Source organism: Eschrichtius robustus, chromosome 10 (assembly GCF_028021215.1).
Source record: "Eschrichtius robustus isolate mEscRob2 chromosome 10, mEscRob2.pri, whole genome shotgun sequence".
Lineage (NCBI taxonomy): Eukaryota > Metazoa > Chordata > Mammalia > Artiodactyla > Eschrichtiidae > Eschrichtius > Eschrichtius robustus.
The window spans coordinates 42921122-42947674 of NC_090833.1; the positions used below are offsets into that span (position 1 = coordinate 42921122).

General features: G+C 32.9%; 1 protein-coding gene across 4 annotated transcripts in view; it reads right to left on the reverse strand.

The window, feature by feature from the left end:
• The window catches only part of VPS13A (vacuolar protein sorting 13 homolog A), a 258051-nt gene that overhangs the window by 15874 nt on the left and 215624 nt on the right, over positions 1–26553 (reverse strand). For 2 of the 4 annotated variants that reach the window (XM_068551844.1, XM_068551843.1), the window contains 14 exons: positions 24236–24389; positions 23574–23720; positions 23295–23376; positions 22635–22704; positions 21668–21773; positions 19255–19368; positions 17889–18034; positions 16604–16685; positions 15654–15767; positions 14135–14210; positions 13885–14048; positions 13526–13571; positions 13293–13416; positions 9500–9614 (listed from right to left, as the gene is read on the reverse strand). In XM_068551844.1, the coding sequence (XP_068407945.1) occupies positions 9500–9614; positions 13293–13416; positions 13526–13571; positions 13885–14048; positions 14135–14210; positions 15654–15767; positions 16604–16685; positions 17889–18034; positions 19255–19368; positions 21668–21773; positions 22635–22704; positions 23295–23376; positions 23574–23720; positions 24236–24389 (1540 nt within the window). Of the gene's footprint in view, positions 1–6829; positions 7004–8630; positions 9296–9499; positions 9615–13292; positions 13417–13525; positions 13572–13884; positions 14049–14134; positions 14211–15653; positions 15768–16603; positions 16686–17888; positions 18035–19254; positions 19369–21667; positions 21774–22634; positions 22705–23294; positions 23377–23573; positions 23721–24235; positions 24390–26553 lie in introns of those variants that run through there. The other 2 variants (XM_068551845.1, XM_068551846.1) reach the window with 2 other exon arrangements.

The following is a 26553-nucleotide window of genomic DNA, read 5'->3' on the forward strand; positions in this document are numbered from 1 at the left end:
TTCAGAGCAGTCCAAATCACTGAGGTTTTATTGTTTCTATCGCTTACCAATTAATGTGTGGAAACCGTCACAACGTTCTAACTATTCTATTAGCCTTAAAAGAAAAAAAAAAAGGCAAAATTTAATGATGGTTTTTTATTTTGGCAAAGAGGAGACAAATGAGGAATACAGAATAATGATGACCAGAACCAGCATACACTGGTTATTATTCATCTGGAATAATGAAAATACAGTAAGTTCCTATTAGACACTGTACTAATAATCACATATATTACCTTGCTTTTTAATCCTAGCAACACCATCAAGGTACTATTATCTTGGTATTATATACCAAAGTACTGTTAGTACTACAATTATCTTCATTTTATAGTCTGGAATATGAGATCAGACTAGAATAAGACTATAAAGCTAGTAAAAGGAAAAGGCTGGTACTGAACTCAGGTTTACATGGTTCCAGAATCCAGGCCCTGAGCCATACGGTATTACTGCACCCCAGGTATTTTTACTGTCAAAATGAGTTAGCATAGAAGAAATACATATATTCCAGTAGATGAAGTGGGATCCCATTTTAACAGCTCATTGGAATATGGATTCAGATAGTTCACAAGCTGTGTCACATCTCTTGTAATACTTCAATTTCATATAATACCCAGGGATAATTATCTCTTTGGAAGACAGTAAGACTAACAAACAACTAACTCAGACTCAAAGTTCACAAAATGTCTAAACGTACATTTCTCCATACTGCTTCCTATAAGATTCTTTAGCGGTAAATTTTCACTGATACACAGTTCATCAGAATCATCACCAGACAGGATATCAGTTTCATTTGAATTTACAACTAAAGACTCTTAACTGGCAAAAAACTATACATGGTGTTTCCTTTTATAGATGACACTAAATTTTGTTTTTAGATGAATGAAAGTGGCCTCCAATCTAATTTTCTATGAAGATGAATTGTTCCATTTGGCAAGACAACAAGCTTTTCTCTCATAGGATATTTGGCTAATAAAGAAGACTTTTCATAATCTATAATAAAGTCTTCTAACAATATTATTGTTAGAGCACAAACTAAAAAAAAATATGAATGAACTTTACTAAGCTCAAGTTATGTTGAGAATCTATATGCTGTTGAAAGTAACCAAGGAACATTGTAAGGTAGGGCTCTCATGTATCAGTAGAGAAGTCATGGGTTGAATCCCAGGTTACAATTTAGCACCTTTAGCTAAATAAAGACTAAAGAGATTTTAAACTAAAACTTACTGCAGATTTTTAGCTCTATTTGCACATCCTTGGTAAGCAGAAAGTAAGACTCAAGTTGAACCTATCTGAGCTTAACATTTTTATTTCTTTTAAAGTTAAATGTGCTACTTTAATATTTATCCTTCCATAATATATTTATAAATTTATGGGATGAAATGATGACAAACTTTTGAAAAAGATTTAGTAATCAAATTAGTCTCATTTCAGTTACTGGATTAAAAAATAATTTAAAAATTCATTGTACACTTTTTTGACAAAGAGAAAACTGGAACCTCCCCTAAGTGGAATCATCACCTCCAGAAAAAGACACAATTTCAAGGTCTTATTCATACAGTTATTTTTATGTAATTCTGGAAGGTTCTAAGTGGGGTGAGTTAGTCCATTGGCCCAAAATAAAGTTAGTGGGACTTACTACTAAATGTTCAAAAGTATATGCTTTCAAAAATGATGTGCCAAAGACTCTCCAAGAGAGTTCTAGTAAGCTAATAAATGAGGTATGAGAATTGTATCCAAATTGGACAGGTAATCTTTTCATGGCATCTGCTTTATCTGAGATGCTAACTCTAATTTGCTTTGATAACAGAATTTGGCTCTCTTCGGTTTTCTCATCCCATTCAGAAGTATGCTTCTGGAGAGGAAGAGTTAAAATTGAAGAGTGAAATCCAATGGGCCTTTATCTCCTAGTTCTTGTCCACTTACTCAAAATTTCAGATGAAGCCAGGAAGAATGTTCAGCACTACTCTGGTGATCTGACTGCCTATGATAAGCCCGTTTTTTCCCAGATCAGTTGTAATTCTCCTCCGGAAGTAAAGGGAAAGACCACATCAGCTGAAGGTAGTTATCTTCCAATTGCTATTAAGGCAGTATTTGAAGCTAATTATAAATGTCTGTAATTTCTGAAAGAAAAGAAATACACAACAAACGAAAACAGCCTCCCTTCTACAACTTATATAGTGGCATCTATGATATCTTTGTAAGAGATGTAAGAGAGTCAAAGAAAACACAGATAAAATTTTTAAATGTCTGAAATGGTTGAGAAATACTACCCCCACGGGACAACCCAGCTGTCAATATCTGTACACAATGAAACCCACAAAGATTATACATACATGCACATACACAAATGAATTTTAAGAGGAGAAGATTTATTTAAGGGGTAAATTTTTTTTTTTAAAGGCAGAGTCAAAAGGTAAAAATATGTTCAATCAAAAAGAAAAAGCTTCTACATCAACTATAAAAACATAGAAAGGTCCTGCTGGTGATAACGTATTCCAGAAGTAAAGACCAGGTTTCCCACACTGGGGACCGAATGGGTCACATTTTTAATCTTTAGAAGTTAACAGTAATTCTATTTATAAAAATTTACAATAAAATAAAAAATATATAACATAAATTTATATATTTGAATCATAATTACATGAATAAAAATTTAAAAATGAAATACACTGTAATAAGTGGTGGGGAGACAGGGTAAATTTTTTCCTTTCTATTCCTATTTTTCTTTACTGAGCATATATTACTTTAACAATGTAGAAAATAATCTACTTTAAGTTTTTAAAAATTTCACATCTTTTGTAAAATACTAAAACTGTAGATTGAGAATCAATGTTAGTCCAGTGATTCGCAAGAGAGATTTACCTTTTTCCATGGAGTGCGAGTCTCTAAATTTTTTAATTCAAAGAAACTCCAAGTTTTATTGAATACATTCAAAAAACCTTTGTAGACATAATAGAGTTAACAAACTATTCACAAATAATAATTTACAGTATAAAAACATAGCATTCCCAATTAAGAATTATATATACTATCCTGATTATCTGTTTATAAAAACACAATGACTATATTTTGAATGCTCAAATAATTAAGGATCCCTAAGAAATAGCATAATGCAAATTTAGTAGATATCTTTGTTACCATTTCACTGTGTAGGATATGTATATGCAATAAAGATGGTTACATTAAAAACCAATTTTACAAAATTATTAAATGTTTATTTTAAAGCTGATATTTGGAGGTACACTATTCCTATATACATATTGGTTGATATGAAATAATTGTTAAATAAATTTATCATACTGATTGAGAGATAATTACAGACATGAAAATGGGTCTACCACATTAAAACAAACCAAGCCATAAACTCCTACATATGACCATCATAAATTATTCTAATTAGCTCCCTAACACAGTTTGTGTTATTTGAAATCATGTGTTTCATTCTTCTTTGATTCAGGCCTTTCTGTAAGGTTTTGTATAGTATGGCTTGTACTCACTGCACTTCATAAATCTGAATATTCATCTACTGAAATTAAAGATTACATTAACAATCTAAACATTTTTAATTGATCTCCATTTATTTCAAAGGTGTAGGGATAGGATAATAAATAAAACCGACATTCTTTTTACATATCCATCATAATTATTATTTGACTTAAATGAATAATTTGTGTATCTTATTTAGACCCTATAGGACCTTTAATATTTTGGACTACTACAATAAATTACAAATATGCAAGGAAACCTATAAAAGAAAAAACTGTAGCTTGAAGATACAGTAGAAAAGTACTCAGTAACAGTTGGATTGTTGTTTCTGGTCCTCCTCCCATCACTATAGGAAAAGTATAATGCAAAATTTCACCATGGGATTTAAATCAGACAAACTACTATAGTAGCTGTCACAGCAGTCATCATTCTATAGTGTATATGACCCTGGGACGTAAAATACAGCAGCACATACTTCATGTTGAACTTTGATGTCCTACTCACAGATCTAAAATGGCTCCATCTGTTAATTTTCATAACATGGCCTTAAAGTCAACACTCAACACTGCATCAATGATATGTGTTTTGAATAATTTCAAAAGGTAAAATTTATAAAATTCTGATTATTTTAAAAGCAGAAGCAAATTGAAATTTATTCCAACTTCCTTTTCAATAAGGAATATCGAAAGTCAGTAATATTACTCTGGATTTACTTTGTTATATCTATACCAATGTGAGCATCAATTAATTTCATTTATAGGCTCTTATAAACAGATTATTTATCCATGGTGATAGGTGTTCACAATTTTAGGATTTTTATAAACTCTTCTTCCTGCCAGTTTTCACTATGTTATTCAAGTGTCAAGTAGACATAAAGGAAAACAGAGAATGAGTGATTATTCCCTTAGAAAAGAAGAGAGAAGAACACTCCATCCCTTTATCCCTTTTTCTATACATAGGCAATGACCACATAGAAATTTGGAATATAAATAAAGTTAAAGGATATGGAAAGGTGTGGTATTACATAGTCAATCTTTCAAACTCAGCTTTCTCACAAGACTTTATTAGATGGATACTCCCATTTTTAAAGTTCTAATTAATTACAGAGCCACTAATAAACAAAAGAACTGTTCATCTCATTTAAAATCCCAAAATTGAACTAATTTTCTATATATTTGATGAGGAATAAGAAGATATTTTTGTCCAAGCCCTATATCTCCATCAAGAAAACACAGAGCAATCCTCAGGCTTAAATTTTTCTCAAATAAAATTAACATAATAAATACATTTTTTAAACTGAAAAAATAATTAATACCTGTCAGCAGAGAAGCTTGAAAAGATTATTTCACTGGGGCAGGAAAACAGAAACAGAAAGAACAAGGCCAATTATACTGTTAAGAGAATGTATGCCACTTCTAAGGGCTAAAAACTTAAGGATGAATCCCTAAGGTCACATGAACAAAGTTTACTAGTTACTAGAATATTATTTTAAATCTTTTTACTGTTTAAGAGATTTTAAATAAATGTAATTCTACCTCCAATTTTCTTTTCATTAAAATGGTAAGGCACTGCTAAAATATCCAGAACTTTTCCCAGATAAATTCATAAGGACCTTTGTGAAATCTGTACCGTAGAATTAAGTGTCACAGACCAACCACAGGGAACTCAGTAAATTTCTTGCAAACAAGCAGTTAGCATTTTCTCCTTTAGAAAGGCCGCATGCTTAGCATAGTTGGAATCAAGAAGTCAATGAAGAAATTACCAAACCCTTCCTCTCTCAGGCATACACAATACATAACAACAGACTATGTTCTTTCCAGCTTCCAGTAGAAGCAGCAGACTTTGTTTGATTCTGACCAAGGGTGAGAGAGCAGTGGATGCAAGACAAAGACAAATTGTCTCTGATACCAGTAGTGACTATTTTAATGGTCACTGTTTTAATTTATTTACTTACTCCAAAAAGATAAGAATACTATATTTTGATGAAAACAGTAATTAAATTCTTTGACATTCACATATTTCTTAGTCCTAGCATACACAACCTGGATTTCTACTTAATTTGAATCAATGCTAGGCAGGTAGAAATTTCAAGAGCAAAATTTTTTAGCTTCTTTTTTTGTAAGCTCAATACTAAAAATCTGAAATAGTCATTTTCTAAGAAATAGAGAATAATGATTTATAGAGATAAAATCTTGATAAACCTAAGAATTAGAAGAGATTCAAGTCATTGGCTGAATAAATTAAACCAAAAGCTGAACAATTAAGGCAATTATCTACTACAGTCTAATATAAGCTCATTATAAGCAAAATGCTTAACATAAATTAAGGTAAATGCTCCTTTGTTGATCCAAATGCAGAGCAGTCATAAGGGATTAAACATCATACTATTAACAGTCATTAACTTTTTCGAGTTTTTTTTTTTTTTAAGTACATCTGATATACTAGAAAAATAGAACAAAAAGTTTCATCTAAGTTTGAAATAAAAAAAGCCTTCAGTATACAAAACATAAAACAGATTTGCTTATACATCTTTCAGGAACATAGATAACATTTTCCCAATATTATCTAGAAGAAATACATATAATTATGCTTACTATAAAAATTCTTCTGTCCTGAATTAATTCATAACATTTTATAATAAGGATATAGCACATGGATATGTAAGCTAATAAGTAAATATAATGATTGTAAAACCAACTTTGTTCACTGTTTCACAAAACGTGTACATAATAAAATGAAATAAAAGAACCAAAGAACATTTTTCTTCATTCTCAGACTATATATTATTTCATTATCTAACCTCTATGACAAATCATGAATGTTTCTTATAATAGTAGTTCAACCTATATGATTTTGGAATAGAACAACAAATTCATATTGCTTCAAGTTATATAAGTTTATTATTATTAAAAGAAATTTGACAAAAGATGCTTTTAAAATGCTAAATAAATATAAAATATTGACTGGCTATTACTATTCTTTCTCTTTTTTTTTTTTATTACTCAATTACATTATATTACAGCCCAGAAAATTTACAGAGAACATTAAAAACAGCATTTTGCTAACTAATAAACAGATAATTAAAAATGAAACTAGTGAACATTAAAAAAAAAATTGCCTAACTTTAAATCTTAAAGACAAACTGTTATTACAAAGCTATAAAACACATAAAGCAAATGCTATAGTATATGGTATGCCCTACTTTGGCTATAAAATACATTTTTCCGTGCTTAAATAATGCATAAATTTTTGTTTTTGAAAGTACATAGAAAAACATTTAAAAGGAAAAAGTACTTTTAACTCCATATGGGCATTATGGTAGTAGTCATACAAAACATGTTAATGAAACATTCCAAATAAAATGGCAAAGAACATATGAATTTGAACATTTCAGATCTGACTAATCATCGTCATCATCATTATCATCATCACTACTTCTACTGTGAGTCATAATCCACTCCCTGTAGACCTGAATTTTCTGTAAGCATGGTAAAGAAAAAAAGAAGCACAAATGTTAGTTAAGTATGGCAAATTGCTTGGAAAACATGTAAAATTATGAAATGTTCAAGAAGTCAATAATTTTGAAGAAGACTTCAGTTCTAAGTGAGGCAGTAATTATGGATATAATATTTCATAACCTGATAGGCTAGTTAACTAAACTCCACTGGTTGGTACACTTAATGTATAGAACAGCTTGATGATACCAGTAAATTATTCTGTGACTATGTTAGAATTATTCTATTTCTCTAGTAGGCAGCTTTAATGGACTACTAGGAAGCACTATAATTATGTGCCACTTTCTAGATAGAAAGGTACACAATAAAAGAGTGTATCTCATATTTAATTATCATATATAGGCATATATAATTTAGTGAACACAGAGCACCCTTTTTAGAAAACTAGAAAACAAAAGGACAAACATTTGAAAGTATTAAATATTTTCTAAGGGCATTATTATGAAATCAGATTAAATCTAGGCAGATGAGATTTGAAATACTGCTTATATGTCACCCACTTCTTTGCCACAGCACTGGTATTTGTATATTTTAAAGTGTTTGCTAATAGTAAAGTTTTGATTCAAAAAAAGCACCATTACCACTAAAGCAACAACCCACTTCTTACACCTGTAAGAGAATAATGCCAAACACAAACATCCTAAGGCATCTGGTGAATTCCTATAGGTATTCCGACTAATACTGTGTTTAATACTCCTGCTGAAAAATAAGTAATGGCTGACAAGGATTGTGAGATTTTAGTCATTTAAACAGCTCTTTTAGCAATTAATTCTACAACTGGCCTAATGAAAATAACAGGCATGTTTAAAAATACAGTCAATAGTCATGATCTTAAATCCCAAACTTTAGAGCTTTAGAAAACAATCAATGGAAAAAAGTGTAGAACAAATTTACTTGTTACTGAAATCAAGTTATCAGCTGTGAAAAACTTTTGGTATGTCATGGCTTTCTTATCATCTGTTCTCTAATAATGCGGATGTATGTCTAAACTCTCCTCACTACTCATCCTTACTTCCTACTAAGTTTATAAAATAGTTTCTCAAGAAATATTTTTAGTTTTGTGAAAGGTGATTTGATAACTATTCAGTTTATTAAAATGAATTAGTAATATGTTAACTGTGTTCTAATAAGGGAAGGCAGGTGCTGAGTAGATATGTATGTTTCAATTGTATAACTATAGGTGACTTCTGCAACATTTCCAAAGAATGATATACTGTCATTGTAGAGTTTGTCAACCTGCCATTTAGAAGACAGTCTCTCAGTAGATTGCCAGTTCTATCCCAATATGCAATTATACTGATGCTTTAAAAACATTTTAAACACAATGTAAAACCACTTAACTAAATATCACACATTAACACAATACTTATAGTTTATGGAAGTACATTTAATGCAAAATTATATACTGTGAACATAAAGATATCAAGTACTATGAATACTTTCAAGTCTGTATGAGTATTTCAAGTCTGTACTATGAGTATTTTCAAGTCTGTACAATTTATTATTACTATGAATATTTTCAAGACTCCTTGTTTTCAATTAAATGATTTAATTTAGTATTTCACATCTAAACCACAGAAACGACTTTAAATTGGTATATCCTATTGTGTATGTTATCTACAGCATAATCCAGATTCTAAAAAGTCCAACTTTCAAAGCATAAGTTATATAAACAGATAAAATATTCTATCTTCAAACTGACTATTGCTCTAAAAGCTAATTTTCCTTACTAAAAGATGTTGGTTTTCATGTAAATTGCTTATCAATTCCACAGGGTTTTAAATAGACCACACAAGCATAAAGCGGGAAGAGGGTCATGGCCATTTGAGCATCTTCAAAAGAAAAGCAGGAGAACCCAAGAATTCACAATAGCAGTGGTCATGATTTTTTTCCTTATCCATGCCTAACTGGACATAAGGATTATATCTGGAATAAAAGCTGTTAGTGGTTTGAAGGAAGCACCCTAAATAGAAATGGTCTAACTGGGTAAATAAGTACCATCAACTGTGAGGGTACATAAGGCACAATGGCTTTCAACAAATCTAGCAAATCCAGTACCGAACTAAGAGTATCCTATAAAAAGATCAGATGTGCTAAAAATCCTATACAAAAAGTTACCAATATAAAAGCTTTTCTTTGCATTCAAAATACAGAAACAGCTGTACGTAGTTTGTAAATTTTAAGACTAAAATCTACTGTTGGCTTTCACTTGCAAAGTCATGCATTAACTCTTTTCATATCAAACTTTTTGATGCCTGTAAAAAAGAAAAAAAAAAAATCTTACAGTAAATAAATGTACATTTAAAGCCTAAGTAAATGTAAGAAACTTTAAATGGAATTAAGCAAAACATATAAAAGCCCAAATAATCTAATATATATTTAAAGCATTATATAGCTACTTTAAAAAAAAGCTGACTTGACTATATTAATCTTACTTCATAAGATATTTCTTCACCCACCTGTAACATTTGATTTCCAGTACCATCCCTCAACCTGTAAGGTCTGATAACTCCATCTTCATTAAAGAACCTAGGGGGTCGCAGACTCTCCACTTCATCAGAAGTCTCTGTAGCTCTAGAGGGAAAACATATAACTTGATTTTAAAAACTACTCAAAAACTCCTAAGTATACTTTAAAATGAAACTACTAAAAAAAAGATCTTCTTTTGGATAAAATGAGACTATTACATCACTTTTTAAAATTCTGTCTTTTGACACAAATAATAATAAGTTCTCTAGACAAATGTAGAACTGTAAAGAAGTGTGATTATAGATTCTCTTGGATTTTCTTTGTAGACAATAATCAGAGAAGCAGCGTATGAGTACTGCTTTTTCTTTTCTGGTTTAAGACTTTTAATTTCTTTTGCTTTTCCTATTTCCTACTATATTGCATTATTAGCTCCTCCAGCACAATGCGAAATACATGAGGGGACTGCAAGCATCCTTCTCTCATTCTCAACTTTAAAGGTAAATGTAATGTATCCATATGTACAGACACATACATATGGATCAATCTCCAATTAAAAGCAGAAATTGGCAGAATGGATAAAAAAATGTGATCCAACTATATGATGTCCAAAGGAGGCTCATTTTAGAGTCAAAGACACAGATAAGTTGAAAGTAAAAGGATGGAAAAAGATATACCATGTAAATAATAACCAAAAGAGAGCTGGAATGGCTATACAAAAATCAGAAAAAAATTAGACTTTAAAAAAAAAATTCCTATTGGACACAAAGAAGGACATTTAATTTTTTTTAATGAATTTTTATTGGGGTATAGTTGATTTACAATGTTGTTTTAGTTTCAGGTGTACAGCAAAGTGAATCAGTTATACATATACATATATCCACTCTTTTTTAGATTCCTTTCCCATACAGGCCATTACAGAGTATTGAGTAGAGTTCCCTGTGCTATATATTAGGTCCTTATTATTATCTATTTATATATATATAATAGTGTATATACATTAATCCAAATTTCCCAATTTATCCCTCCCCCACGTTGCCCCTGGGCAACCGTAAGTTTGATTTCTACATCTGTAACTCTCTATTTCTGTTTTGTAGCTAAGTTCATTTGTACCATTTTTTTAGATTCCACATATAAGCACTATCATATTTGTCTTTGTCTGACTTACTTCACTCAGTATGACAATCTCTAGGTCCACCCATGTTGCTGCAAATGGCATTATTTCTTCTATGGCTAAGTGATATTCCTTTGTATATATGTACCACATCTTCTTTATCCATTCATCTGTTGATGGACATTTAGATTGCTTCCATGTCCTGGCTATTGTAAATAGTGCTGCAATGAACACTGGGGTGCATGTATCTTTTCAAATTATGGTTTTCTCCAGATAAATGCCCAGGAGTGGGATTGCTAGATCATATGGTAGCTCTATTTTTAGTTTTTTTAAGGAACCTCCATACTGTTCTCCATAGTGGCTATACTAATTTACATTCCCACCAACAGTGTTGGAGGATTCCCTTTTCTCCACACCCTCTCTGGCATTTACTGTTTGTAGACTTTTTAATGATGGCCATTCTGACCAGTGTGAGGTGATACCTCACTGTAGTTTTTTGATTTGTATTTCTCTAATAATTAGTGATGCTGAGAATCTTTTCATGTGTTTTTTAGCCATCTGTATGTCTTCTTTGGAGAAATGTCTATTTAGGTCTTCTGCCCATTTTTTGATTGCATTGTTTTTTTGATACTGAGCTGCATGAGCTGTTTGTATATTTTGAAAATTAATCCCTTGTCGGTTGCTTCATTTGCAAATATTTTCTCCCATTCTGAGGGTTGTCTTTTTGTTTATCGTTTCTTTTGCTGTGCAAAAGCTTTTAAGTTTAATTATTTCTGTTTATTTTTGTTTTTATTTTTATTTTCATTACTCTAGGAGGTGGATCGAAAAAGATCTTGCTGAGGTTTATGTCAAAGAGTGTTCTGCCTATGTTTTCCTCTTAGAGTTTTATAGTATCTGGCCTTACATTTAGGTCTTTAATCCATTTTGAGTTTACTTTTGTGTATGGTGTTAGGGAGTGTTCTAATTTCATTAGTTTACCTGTAGCTGTCCAGTTTTCCCAGCACCACTTATTGAAGAGACTGTCTTTTCTCCATTGTATATTCTTGCCTCCTTTGTCATAGACTGGGTGACCATAGGTGCATGGGTTTATCTCTGGACTTTCTATACTGTTGCATTGATCTATATTTCTGTTTTTGTGCCAGTACCATACCGTTTTGATTACCGTAGCTTTGTGGTATAGACTTAACTCAGGGAGCCTGATTGCTCCAGCTCCTTTTTTCTTTCTCAGGATTGCTTTGGCTACTTGTGGTCTTTTGTGTTCCCATACAAATTGTAAAATATTTTGTTTTAATTCTGTGAAAAATGCCATTAGTGATTTTAGAGGGATTGCACTGAATCTGTAGATTGCCTTGGGTAGTATAGTCATTTTGACAATATTGATTCTTCCAGTCCAAGAACATGGTATATCTTTCCATCTGTTTGTGTCATCTTTGATTTCTTTCATCGGTGTCATGTAGTTTTCAGAGTACAGGTCGTTTGCCTCCTTAGGTAGGTTTATTCCTAGGTATTTTATTCTTTTTGATGCATTGGCAAATGGGATTGTTTCCTTGATTTCTCTTTCTGATCTTTCATTGTTAGTGTATAGGAATGCAAGAGATTTCTGTGTATTAACTTTGTATCCTGCAACTTTAACCAATTCACTGATGAGCTCTAGTAGTTTTCTGATAGCAGCTTTCGGATTTTCTATGTATAGTATCATGTCATCTGCAAACAGTGACAGTTTTACTTCTTCTTTTCCAATTTGATTTCCTTTTATTTCCTTTTCTTGTCTGATTGTCATGGTTAATTCCTTATGATTTATTGACTTTTGAGCTTCTCTGATGACTATGACTCAATAATTATATTTGTGAAACTAAAGTTACAGGTAGAAAAAACTGTACCCTTTTTTCCAACCTTAACTCTAAACTAAAACTGGAAACACCCCATTATGGGCATAGTATGAAATACTGACTTAAAAGGAGCAACTAATTTAATGACAATACTTATTCCAATAGAGCAGAAAGCCAGAGAAAGTACAAAGGAAAAAAGGTCAGGGAGATATCCACCCACCAATTTTCTAAGTTAGGTTTCTAAGTTAAATTCATTAGTATGAATTTAATCAATTGTTTTATGTGTTACAAACTTCTATAATAAAGGTAACAAAAACACAACTAATAAATTTTAGTCTTATGCTAAATTTAATTTGGAGGAAAAGAGAACATGTTTAAAATTATTTGCACAAGTGAAGAGAAATAGAGGGAAAGGATGTAATAGTTTCATAACAAAATAAGACCATAAAGGAAGGGGTGAACACAAGCTGAGTTTGAACCGGGAATCTAAAATGCCATTCTTTATTTCTCAAAAAAGGAGACAGAATATTATATTTGCTAATTTTATAACTGATGTATAGCATTACATTATTGTAATGTATTTCAATCAAGGTAAGTGAAAAGCTTAACTTGCCAAACCTTCCCTGCCAAGGCTGCTGGGAATGAATGACAAATAAAGTAGAACTCTACAAAGCTGAAATGATGCAATACCAACAATTTAAGAAGTATCAAAAGCAATTAGGAAGATCATATGCAACTTGCCATTATTGCAGGGTCATAATTAAGTGCCTCAAGCCAAAGAGACTTATCTCATTTCTCTTGGTTTAAGCATTTTACTCATATTTTACATCAAAGAGAATTTACCTTTTTATTCCCTGAAATGTACTGCTAGCCATGTCTATGATGCCTCCAGTTGGCCTTGTCACTGCTCCAACTAAACCTTTCCCAACACCTTTAAAGAAACCAGCCGCTCCTTCTTTTTGAGCTCCTGGAAAGAAAAAAGACAGAGTTTTAGACAACTGGATTAGGAACAAAAATGGAATCAATTTATGAAAGCCTTGGTAATATATATCACCCAAAGGAATCACTATACTTACCTTTGATCGGTTTTGTAACAATTCCTGTTATGCCACTTACAAAACCCTAGAGGAAAAGCACAATTGAAAATTTACAATACTTTGACATGATACCTTGAAGAACCAAGTCTGGCTTACAAAAGAAATGCAGAGATCTGCTTTCTAGATACCATAAGAATTAACATATTTCCTAAGTATTTTATTTAAACAGAATATTTCTGGAGGCTACTGACATATTTTTTATTATGTCACAACCCACTGCTCCACCAACATCCAAATAATATTTGAGTGAATGAAAGTTTTATGTCGATTTCCTTACTCACAGATCGTGGCTTTAAAAGATATTCCTAAAATGTTCACAACCATGGGAAATTTCTTACAGAAACTAATCCTTTTCCTCCACGAGTGATGCCTTCTCTAAGACCAGCTGGTTGCTTGTTCATGGCTTCTCTTCTCTTCTGTTGGTAGTCTTCATCCATAGTCATAGCTGCTACCCCTTTAGCCATAGCACTGGTGATTTTGGAGGCAGCACCAGCTAATCCACCTAGCAAAATTGTAATACCTTTAGTAAAACAAAACATATCATTACTTTCTAGCATAATCATTCTTGGTAGGCATTCTGTTTCTTACCAACAGCTCCACCAACTAGTGCTTTCAGTCCCAGTGCCATTCCTTCCACAAACTCTTCAGGACCCTGGATGGCTCCCTAAAGGGTCAAAAAAGAATAATAATAAAGTTATGCTTACTTTAAAAAAAAAAAATTAATTAATTAATTAATTAATCTTTGGCTGCGTTGGGTCTTCGTTTCTGTGCGAGGGCTTTCTCCAGTTGCGGCGAGCGGGGGCCACTCTTCATTGCGGTGCGCGGGCCTCTCACTATCGTGGCCTCTCTTGTTGCGGAGCACAGGCTCCAGATGCGCAGGCTCAGTAGTTGTGGCTCATGGGCCCAGTTGCTCTGTGGCACGTGGGATCTTCCCAGACCAGGGCTTGAACCCGTGTCCCCTGCATTGGCAGGCGGATTCTCAACCACTGCGCCACCAGGGAAGCCCTATGCTTACTTTTAAAGGTAAATTTTTTTTTTGGTATATACAAGGAAAGTAGTAGTGACAAAAAGAATAAAGATGTCCCAGAGAAAGTGACATCAGAAGAAAACTTCACATTAACATAATTCTCAGATATTTCATGACATTCAAAGTACAAAGGATAAAATGTTGGAAGTTGATCCAAACTTAGAAAGGAATATGACTAGTCACCAAAGTGTACAAAAGATGCTTACTCGGATTATAAGTTATATGATGAGAAGGTAACCACAAACTACTCTATATACTTTTTAAAAAAAGAAATAAAAACACTTTAATTCTTAATATTTCTAATATTTTAGATTACAGTGTACAAAGTAAATACTAGTTTTACTTTATTTTTCATTATCTTCTATGTTTAAAAGTGAAAGTAGGAGAGTTTTGAATGTTTTGACAGAAATTTTTAAGGGACAGAGAACAATCATAATTTTTGCCATTGATTATTAAGATTGTTTCACACAGTGTCAGCTTGCATGGTTATTTTTACTGTCCCACACCACTGTGCAAAGCAAGACTGTGTGTCCATGGGAATCTTCCTTCTACTATAGTACAAATTTTATCCACCTTTAATATTCCAACAGAACACTTAAAATTTGGTATTTCTTAGTAAAGTCTTAAGTTTAAATTCTGAAGGAAAAGGTAAATATTTCTCCCAAGACTTCTCAAAAACCTCTTACCATTGTTTGCTTCAAAATAATGTCCTTTTGTTGTGTTTCCAAAAATCCATTCACAACTACAACTCAAGTTAACAACTGGGGTGATTATTATTATTATCATTTTTAATTGAAGTATAGTGGATTTACAATGTTTTAGTTACCGGTGTATAGCAAAGTGATTCAGTTATACATATATATACACAAGTGTGTGTATATGTATGTATATATATACTTTTCATATTCTTTTCCATTATGGTTTATTACAGGATATTGAATATAGTTCCCTGTGCTATACAGTAGGGACCTTGTTGTTTATCTATTTTATATATGGTAATTTGTGTCTGCTAATGGGATGCACTATTTATTCAAAAGTATTAGTGTGATATATTGCACAATACAAGATTAACTATTTTACCTGGTAAGGCTCATAAAAAAATGCTTCTACACCTTCAGAAAATTCTCTAATCAAGCCAAAGGGATTTCCCAAAACATCAAGTCCAAGAATGAGTACATACATCTGCTTAATGGCCTAAAAATGAAATATAAACATTAGTCAAATCAGATTATCAGACTTAATATTTTTTTCCTTATATTCAGTACACACATCCAGTTTTTTTTCAGGCTAACACCCTCACCACTAATTTCAACCTAAACCCTATCACCTTATTCATCAGTAGTCTTAGTTTTAAAAAGCAATTTGGTGTTAGAATATGAGAAATAATATGACCTATTTACATAAAGTTTTAGAATATTCAAAATACTTTTACAACTATGTGTGACAGTTATTATTACTGCCACCATTTTACAGACTAGAGAAATATACAGGTCAAATGATGCCCAGAGCTATGGTGGGTAAACAGCAAAACTGGGATCCAAACCCAGACCTCTTAAGTCACGCTCAGTGATCTGTCCACCATACAACAGCTATCTCAATGCTCTATAAACTATACCACAAAATACAGGAGTCTTCAGAGGTGGACAAAAATCCACTAAAATAATATATCTACTTAACTAAACAACTTAATTACACTAAAAATACCCTGTGTTTATCACTTACTGATAAATAGTTTCCCTTGACCTATTTTTTTAAGTAAGTGAGGTGAATTACTTAGCTAATTATTATTTAAAGATTTACATCTAGTCCACACTGATCCAGCAAAGATTTCTGTCAAAGGCTACAAGTAGAAAGGCAAAAAACTGAAATGGTGGTTGGGCTCAACTCCTTTCTACAATCCTGAGGGAAAAAACCATGTTTGAAAATTTTGAAACGGCTATTCCCTTCCTGGCCAAATCATTATACCTCTATAGACATATGGCTTCACCATTTTATCACTCTGTCCCTCTGTAAAATAATCTCAGACAAACCTGTTTTGAATAGTGTCTTATTACTTCAGACTGTAGTTCAGATGTTGTATGGAACTGATAGTTGAGTTCAAAAAATGCAAGCCTGAAAAAAAAAAAACACAAAAAAATGTATAAATATATAGAGAAAAGGAGATTATGTTTTTAATATTAATGAATGGTTTTATTTTCTTTAGAATTCTTCTCCAAAAAAATTCCTTTTAGTACATTTTCCCATACCAGTCAGAAAATCCACTCCTATATACATCTCTGCATATTCTGGTCAAAGAACCCTCTTAAGAATCTGATAAAAGCTATGGATCTTATCTTCAGAAAAGCCATCAATATACACATTTTCACATAATTCAGGCAATTTAGAGACCCCTTGGGTCTGACGCCTGGACATGAACTATATTTCTCAATTCTGTCCTATCATGGCCCACACAGGAAATGCCTGACGCGCTGAGATAAATGGAAGAGGCTGCTCAAGAATGGCCAGGGTTCAGCTGCTGCAGGTCCTGCCTGATCAGCTGGCAGCTGAAGAATCACCATCAGGTTATTTATAACCTATTCACAGCATATACCTGGATCCACTAATTGGGAAGTTCTATGCTAAGGATAGGACAGCAGCAAGATTAGAAATCTCATCCTATTTCTGATGTCTTCAAACTTGTGTTTTTTAATTTGACTGTTTCCTAACTTTTATCTAGATTTACAGTTATGTCTTATTAGACTCACTGATTCTTACTACTGTTCTTAATAATAGCTCTAGGTGCTATCTGCAAAGGTCATGCTCATCTAAAGTCTCCACTCAGACTCTCTCAGTCTCTTTGGTCAGATAGTCTAATAGCTTACATTATGACTCACATTAAATTTTTGACTGTAACCTTTAAACTGATCCCTTCATTTCTGCTATCATGGCATTCATTTTCTTCTAGTCACATATGCTTTGAAGAGTCTTGATCCCACAGGCCTTAAAGCAACATCTTTTAAGCACCACACATCACACCTTTGGGTATACACAGTTTCTTAGGAATCCTTCCCTAGGCCAAAAAGGCCTTATATAACACACAAACTTGCATGACCTCTGTCCCTCTTTCTTAAGGAAATTATTTAATAATTATTCTGTTATTTAACAGTTAAGGGTTACCAGGCAACATGTTACTTAAATTATATTCCATTTAACAGCAAAAAACCATATTCAACCTATGATCTGCAATGTACTTTACATACTTTTTCACTTATAAAATTTTAATGTAAATATAAAATGGACTTTTCATCAATTTATACATTTGAATATTAAACATACTTAAAAACTACATCTTGTACATCTGTAAGAGTGGCACCAATACTCTTCAGCAAAAGATTTAAAGAATGAACTGCCATCAGTCCTTCAGGTTGTTCTGAATCTTTAGCTTCTTTGCCACCTGAACTCAGTGAAACACTTAAATGCAACTAAAGAGATAAAGAGAGAAATATTTAAAGCACTTTCTTCATAATGACAGTTTCAACTCTTAAAATTCAATATCATCTTAAATTCACTATACCATAAATAAGATTTCAAAGTTACCTAGATTATATCAAAATTAATAACTGGAATGTTAAAAGAATTTAAAATCTAAACAGCCCTTTAAAAAATTTAAATTCAACCATGTAATGTATGATATTTAGTTCAATCCAATTCTTTTGGTAAACCTAGGAAAATATTAATCTTCATATATTTTTTAATAACATTAACAATCTAGAAGTTGAAACTGTTGAAAATTAACTCAAATATCTCCAAAAGTGAACGTTTCAACTATTAGAATTAAGTTAGCATGGTAAAGCTAGTTAAAAAGCACTTTTGTATTATATGTATTATATATAGTATAAGTAGTTATACAGGAATTTTCTTCAAGTATTATGTAAGTTAACTCATAGAAATTTTATGTGGGCTTCCCTGGTGGCGCAGTGGTTGAGAATCCGCCTGCCAATGCAGGGGACACGGGTTCAAGCCCTGGTCTGGGAAGATCCCACATGCCGCGGAGCAGCTGGGCCCGTGAGCCACAATTACTGAGCCTGCGCGTCTGGAGCCTGTGCTCCGCAATAAGAGAAGCCGCGATAGTGAGAGGCCCGCGCACCGCGATGAAGAGTGGCCCCCGCTTGCCACAACTAGAGAAAGCCCTCGCACAGAAACGAAGACCCAACACAGCCATAAATAAATAAATAAATAAATAAAGGAAGAAACAACCCCTCTCTAAAAAAAAAGAAATTTTATGTTAAGAACTTACTTTTAGTTCCATTCAATCTTCAATTTTTAAATCAAGGTTACTTTATAAATTAATTTCAAACTTATACTAATATCATACACAAAAGTTTGAAAATTGTCACTCAACACCTTAATGGATAGCAAGTTAACATAATGTTACGTCTAGATGTAAACATATAAACACATACTGTAGGTGGCTCCACTATTATTTCCACATGATAAAAAATTATTATAAGAATAAATAATAAATAAAAATTTAAAAGTTATCATTCCTTTGTTATTTACTTATATTTGTAATTGTGAAGTTATAGAATTTACATACTATTAAAGAACATAATTTAAATGCTGTATTCCCCCAAAGAGATCAAATCAATCTGCTATTACCTAGATTATCAAGGATAATAAAAATGACTTATTTTTCCCCTACCTTGATAGGAGATATATGAAAGTATTCATAGAGACTGAATTGTGATGAATCTACTAATGAAACTATTTTATATTCTTCTTGGAAAGCTTCTATATCTTTATGAAAAAGTTCAACCTATAAAGGAACATAAAATATTAAAAATTTAAGGGATATTTCTGTATAAGTATTAAGCTAATAGCTCACACGCTGCAGAATACTCCCCCATAATATCCAGATTCAACATTGCTCATGATTGGGAACTTACTGCTTTAGAAGGGAAACTAACATCTCTACTGTTAGGAAAGTTCGGTCACTCACAAGCTGATAAGCATATCTTATATGTTTCCATCCAGTGCATTAAAAGACACTAAGGTTTTCTTCACGTGACCATAGATTTTATTCCAAAAGGCCACTAATCCATCAACACTTTCTTAGGAATAATACAATCATAATGTACTTGTAGCTTTTTGATAAATGCATTACTGACATCTACAGAGGTCACTAATATAATCAAAAAAGGGAAGGCACTGAAAGTAATTTTTCATGAAGTGATTAGTGCTTTCATTCTTGATAATCAACACTACTTCTTTTCCAAATGCTCACAAATCTAGTACTTCTGTGTGTTGAGAAATGGCCCAACATTCACATTTTAACTGATTAACAAAAACTTCAAAATGATAACCTTATTAAAAGTATATCCAGAAATTCACTTCTGGGATAACGGTGTAAGGAGCTCTTTAGCTCTCCAGTGAAACTGGTAAAATTAATTTTAAAAAAACAAACTTTTCAGGCCTCTATGAATGGTCCTAAGGGTATAACCAAATAAAACATCTATTCAAGAAAATCTATAAAAATTTGGTAGGAAAAGTGAGTCTGTGGTATTTGAAAAAGGACCATTCTCTCAGTTCCCCCTCCCAACTCAGTAAGCCAGAACTCCAATCTAGACTGGTGGACCCAGGAACTCAGAGTTCCCTCTCTGCCCCACCTCCAACTGGAAGACTTTCTTCTTGGGAGGAACAGAGGTCAGCACTTCTCATCCTGCCCCCAGCTACTAGCTGCTGAGGCTAAACTACATGGGAAGAAGGAGCTTCCCTCTTCTGCCCAGCCTCCACTCAGAGAACAAAGGCTCTACTTGGGTGTGACACCACAGAGAATACTGAGGTCTGATCACCCTTGGCCCACCTCCAGAGCTCCAAAGCTCTGGTCCAGAGATACTGCCTGGGCGGGGGTGGGAGTAGACTTTAAAACAGATAGCTCCTAATCTCTTCCCAAAGAAACTGACTTCATTTACAACAACATGTAAAGTTCAGGCCTAAGAGTGCTCTAGGAAACAGTGAATGTTGTGGTGAAAGGAAACTGGGAGGAAAATCCTTGATTCAGTGAAGATACAGGCTAAACTGTAGGCCTGTTAGTTTTTGTGAAAGAACTGGGGAAAGAGATGGGGTTGGAACAAATATCAAACACTTATCTTCAGATCACTTCCTTCAAAGGAGGCCAAATTTGACTGGATTAGTCTGTAGAGCAATTTATGCCCTAAGGCATTACTGAAAAAAACCAGAGCAATCATCCAGCAATTAGCGGCTGTGATCATGGAAAGAAATGCAGAGAGCCCTGTAAAAACCACTTTTATTCCAGGGTAACTGTAGGTGTCCCAAATCTTCACCTCCCTGAGGAGCGACATCAAAGGCTGAACAATGCAGGGAAAGGTAAGGGTGGGGGTGGGGTAGACTTCAATAAAATAATCCAGCCAGTCACTGAACTAATAAATAAACCAATAACAATAATAAGCCTTGGAGAAAGGGGGACAAGTATCCAGCACTGTTTCAGTATACAGTTGACCTTCTGTATCCACAAGGTTCCACATCAGTGGATTCAACCAACTGTATATTGAAAATTTAAAAAAAAATCCATTAAGTTCCAAAAAGCAAAACTTCCATTTGCCACACCCTGGCAACTATTAACATAGCATTTACATTGTACTAGGTATTATAAGTAATCTAAAGATGGTTTAAAGTACATGGAATATGTGTGTAGGTATATGCAAGAACATCTTACCTTTTATTTGCCTTATCCCTTTTCTCATCAAATATCCTGGTCATATCCAAATTTCTAAATTATTAATCAACACAAAAGTAACCCAGGAAAATAAAATAGGAAAAAAGTGATGTAAACATGACTGATTATCCTCTTCCCCCTACTACTGGCCTAAAACCTTTCCTCCTATTTGCTAAGTCATCTTAAAAAGGTTATTTGTCTTGCTTCCAACTTCTATAATCTGAAAATGTGTTATCTGCCAATGTAGAACCATGGCAACATAATAAAAAAATTTTAATTTTTAAAACCATTTTAATACATTTAAGAATGTATAATGTTACCATTTTTTTAAGTCCTCCTCTTTCCCTAATTCTTCCTATCACATTATTATAAGTCTTACCTCTGTTTTTTCAGTTACTTCAGCTGCTGTCATAAGTTCTGATATAGCATAGACAAACCCAAGATCCAACCTGAGATCCATTTCTTGGATCAACACTTTGAAATACCTATAATACAAGGTAAAAAACATTTTAAAATCATCGATTAACTGCATTAACAAAATTATATAGGAAAAAATATTAGATAAATATTAAAACATCGAAACTTAGAACTTTTTAGGTGAATGAATTAAAAAATGTCACGGCAACACTATTCATAATGGCAACAAACTCATAATATGAAAATGCCTGCAAAAAGGAAATCGGTAAGTAAACCGTGGTATATAGTCACACAAGAGAATATTACATACTAGTTATAATAAATAAACTCTAGCTACATACAACAAAATAAATTTTAGTAAAAATCTGAATGAAAAAAGCAAGTCCCAGGATATATTTACAGTTAAAAAAATTTTTTTTAATTAGGAAAAATTTTGGCAAAGTAAGAAGCATAATGTTTAGGTACACATAAACAATAAAACAGTATTTTAAAAAGGGAATAAAAATAGTATTTATCTTGGTGATAGGGTGGAGGAAACAAGAAATACGGGAGTGATACATAGATGGATGTTTCTGTCAGTGTTCTATTTTTTGAACTGGGTGGTGACTGAATTGAAAATATTATTTTCTTGTTTCTAAAACAGTATGCAGTAATTATAGACAACTTAATAGAGAAAACAAATAAAAAAGAAAATAACAAAATATACACAATTCAGAAATGACTACTGTTAATACCTAGGTATAATTCATTTGGAGCCTTCTGACTCTCCAAGATTATGAAATAATTGATTTTTCCTATGACCTTTATAATTTAATATTTTACACTTAAATCTTTGACTCATCTGAAATTTATTTATTTAAGAGTACAATTAACTCATATTTAAATTAAAACATTAAATGCACACACAATAAATGTATTAAGACACTTACTTAATACGTGATATCTGCGAATGTCCTGCAGATCTCATGACAATACTGACATCTGTAAAGGGCTTTGGTGCTGTAGAGATTAATAAATATGATTAATGATGCTTTAAACAAAAGATAAGCATTTTCTTGCAATTTAATACACATCACAGTGGACAACTAAATTATTTGCTAAATCATGAGTATCAATTAAAATTACTGATATTTGTAAGATCTATCACAACCTTAATTTCAGACTCCAGGATTGTTCTTTTTAATTATCTGTATTCACTCTAAGGTTAACTGATCCTTTAAATTAGTGATTTTAAACCAGAAGTATGCATTAGAATCATTAGGAAGTCTTTGTGAAAACAGACTCAGAGTCTTATCTTTTTATTCAAAGGTTCTAGTGGCTTTTAAATTAGGGGTTTACAAATTAGTAATCTTTTTTAAAAATTAATATCTCTAAACATTATATATATATTTCTAAATAATCTTTTCTTCAGTATTCACTCAGTTTTATTGAAGTTAGTTGAGTACTTCCTGGTCTTTTTTCAAGCTGTTTAATTTTCCAATCCTATAGACACTAAACTTGAGAATGGTTTCACTTCAATATTTTTATAGCAAAAGAAACCAAATAGCTAATACAACCATTTTTATGGCAATGTAAAAATACAAACAAACCTGAATCCATGGTGACCGACTTAGGAGGTTTAATGGGGTAAAACACAAATGGAAATATAGCACCATGTATCTGGTTTTGGATCTAAGAAAACAAACAACAGGTCAGTATATTAATATGTTAATTATAGAACCTGACTAGAATAACAAAATTTAAGAAGTAGAAGGAATCAAAAACTCTAGTCCAACAATGAAACTTAAGTACTAGACAAAACAGACGATGCGAACACATTTACTGCCATATTCCTTTAGAATATAATTTGACTATCTTTTCAAACTCACCTGTATTCTGTAAATTTGAATTCTAAATGATGATTGATGTGCAGATGTGCTATATTCTACTTTTAATGCTGGAAGGTAATTTCTTCTTATAGCTATTACATGTGGCTGCAGAATTTTCATGTTAGTACCACTAGGTGTGAAGCGAACCTGAAAAATATGCCCACACACACACACACACACAAACATGGAATTTCTCTTTATTTATTAATTGATTAAAATTAGAAATCTGTATCAAAAAACTTTAAAGATAATATTAAATAGTAGGCTAAATATTTGATGAGATTTTGACTGAGATCTTTATACCCCATATCCATACAATTCACAAAAATATTCATATAATCCTTATAACTTGGTTTTATCACTTTTTATATAACTTTACTAAAATTTCTCAAAAAAATAAAGCGATAACAGTTTAACTGTTTTAAAAATAAAACTAAACAACTTATTGCCTTCTTGTTAACCAAGGAGTAGATCATTAGCAGCTTAAGAAAGTCTGAATCTTGATACAGAGAACTATCCCTTTAAAATATTCTATATAAAGTATGTATAATAGGATTCATTGTTTTGTAAACAAACTAGTCTCTCCTGAAAAACTAACTTGTGATTCATCTAATTACAACAGATAAAAATTAAAACTTCATATCAGTACTTAAAAATATTACCGGAATGTTAGTGTCCAACTCAATAACCTTATCTTCTGATGGTGAAGATTCAGTATATTCCTTAAATTCTTTCTCTAACTTCTCAGTGTGCTTTACACTCATTGGCTTCCATCTTGCCTTCTTCTTGGGCTTTGTCTCCCAAACCACATCAGAACTTATATATGAAAGCAAAAATCATGGTACTAATTTATAAACATTTTCATTTTAACTGGTTTATTACATGAATTACCATTACTGAAAACCTTCAGTAAATTTTTGCAATATCCCTAGTTGTAAGCAAGCATATTACAAGTTTAAAAACATGAATTCGGGCTTCCCTGGTGGCGCAGTGGTCGAGAATCTGCCTGCCAATGCAGGGGACACGGGTTCGAGCCCTGGTCTGGGAGGATCCCACATGCCGCGGAGCAGCTGGGCCCGTGAGCCACAATTACTGAGCCTGCGCATCTGGAGCCTGTGCTCCGCAACAAGAGAGGCCGCGATAGTGAGAGGCCCGCGCACCGTGATGAAGAGTGGCCCCCGCTTGCCACAACTAGAGAAAGCCCTCGCACAGAAACGAAGACCCAACACAGCCATAAAATTAAAAAAAAAAAAAATTAATTAATTAATTAAAAAAAAATTAAAAAAAAAAACATGAATTCATTCAACCAATACTTATTAAACTCCTATTTAGGCACTACTCTAGGTGGCAGGGAGATTATCAGTGAACATTTCTGCCATATTGGAGCTTTCTTTTACCTGAGGAGTGATAGACAATAAATAGTAAATTAGCATATTTTAATATATTAGGAGGTGAAAATGCTTTTGAAAGAAGAAAAAGTAGACAGGGTAAGTTGGATGTGGAGTACTGGGATACGCAAAGTGGCAGGGGTTGCAGCATCAGAATAGAGTGGCCACCAGAGGTGTCATTAAGAAGGCGAGATTTCAACAGTCTTAAAGAAGATGAGGGAGTTATCCAGCACAGAAGAGAAGAACAACATTTCAGGTAGAGAGACAAGCTAGAGCAAAGACTCCAAGCAGAGCATGCCTGTAGTCCAGGTAGAAGACCAAGGAGGCTGGCATGCCTGGAACACATTAAGAGTAGAAGATGAAGTAAGACAGATAACGAGAGGCAAAATAACGTAAAGCCTTGGGGATACTGTAAAGACTTTGAGTTTTATTCTGAGATGAGGACCCACTGAAAGATTATGCGAAGATAATCAGCCACATAGTCTGACTTAAGGTTTAAGAATGTACTGTGTGTTGGAATGGGAAGAAAGAAAAAAAAGGGATGAAGACTAGAACAGGAAAACTTGTTAGGAATGTAATGTAGTAAGCCAGGCGACAAATGGTGATGGCTCTGCCTACGGTGGTCTAAGAGTGAGGCAGTACAAAGTGGTCAGATTCTACGTGTGTTTTGAAGCTAGATCCAAAACACTACTTTTAGATGGATTAGAATGTGGGGTGTAAGATAAAGAAAGGAATCAAAGATGATTCCAAAGTTTTTGGCCTGAGCAGCTGGAAGAATGTAGTTGTCATTAACTCCAGTGGGAAAGCAGGTTTTGGTAGAAGGAGATCAGGAGTTTGGTTTTACATACTACAAAGCTTAAGAAGTCTCTTAGATACCTGAGTAAAGATTTTATGTAAGTTGTTGGATAGATAAGTCTGGAGTTCAGGACAAAAATCTGGCTGAAGATATATTTCTAGAAGTTTTTGGCATATATATGGTATTTGAAATCAAAACTGAAACAGAGAAGAGGACTAAGGTCTGAGAGCCTCAAGGTACTCAATATTAAGCAGTTGAGAAAAAGACAAGCAACCAATAAGTGAGAATAAGAAATGTTGGAACAGAAAGAGAAACCAAGGTGGTGAGATATCCTGGATGTAACATCAAGGACACCGTATCAAGGAGGGATCTGTGTTAAATGTTATAAATGTAATCAATACAAAGACCGGTAATTGTACACTGGACCTGGCAATACTTAGGTCTCTGGTGATCTGGTGATCTTACCGAGACCAGTGTCATGGTATACTGAAAGCAAAAACCTGTTCAGAATGGTTAAAGAAAAAATGGGTAAAAAAAGAATTGGAGATAGTGAATATATCTTCTGTAATAGATAACACTTCTAAGGAGTTTGGCTATAAAGTAAAGCAAAGAAATGGGCAGTAGGTAGCAGGAAAAGTAGGTTCAAGAGAATTTTTTTTAGTTGAAAGAAATTACACTGGTTGTAACAATTCAATAGGGAGCCAAAAATTATTGAGGTAGGAGAAAAAAAGAAGAGAATTGCTGGATCAATGTCTCAAGAGGCAAGAGTGAATGAAATATAGTGCAAAAGTAGAAA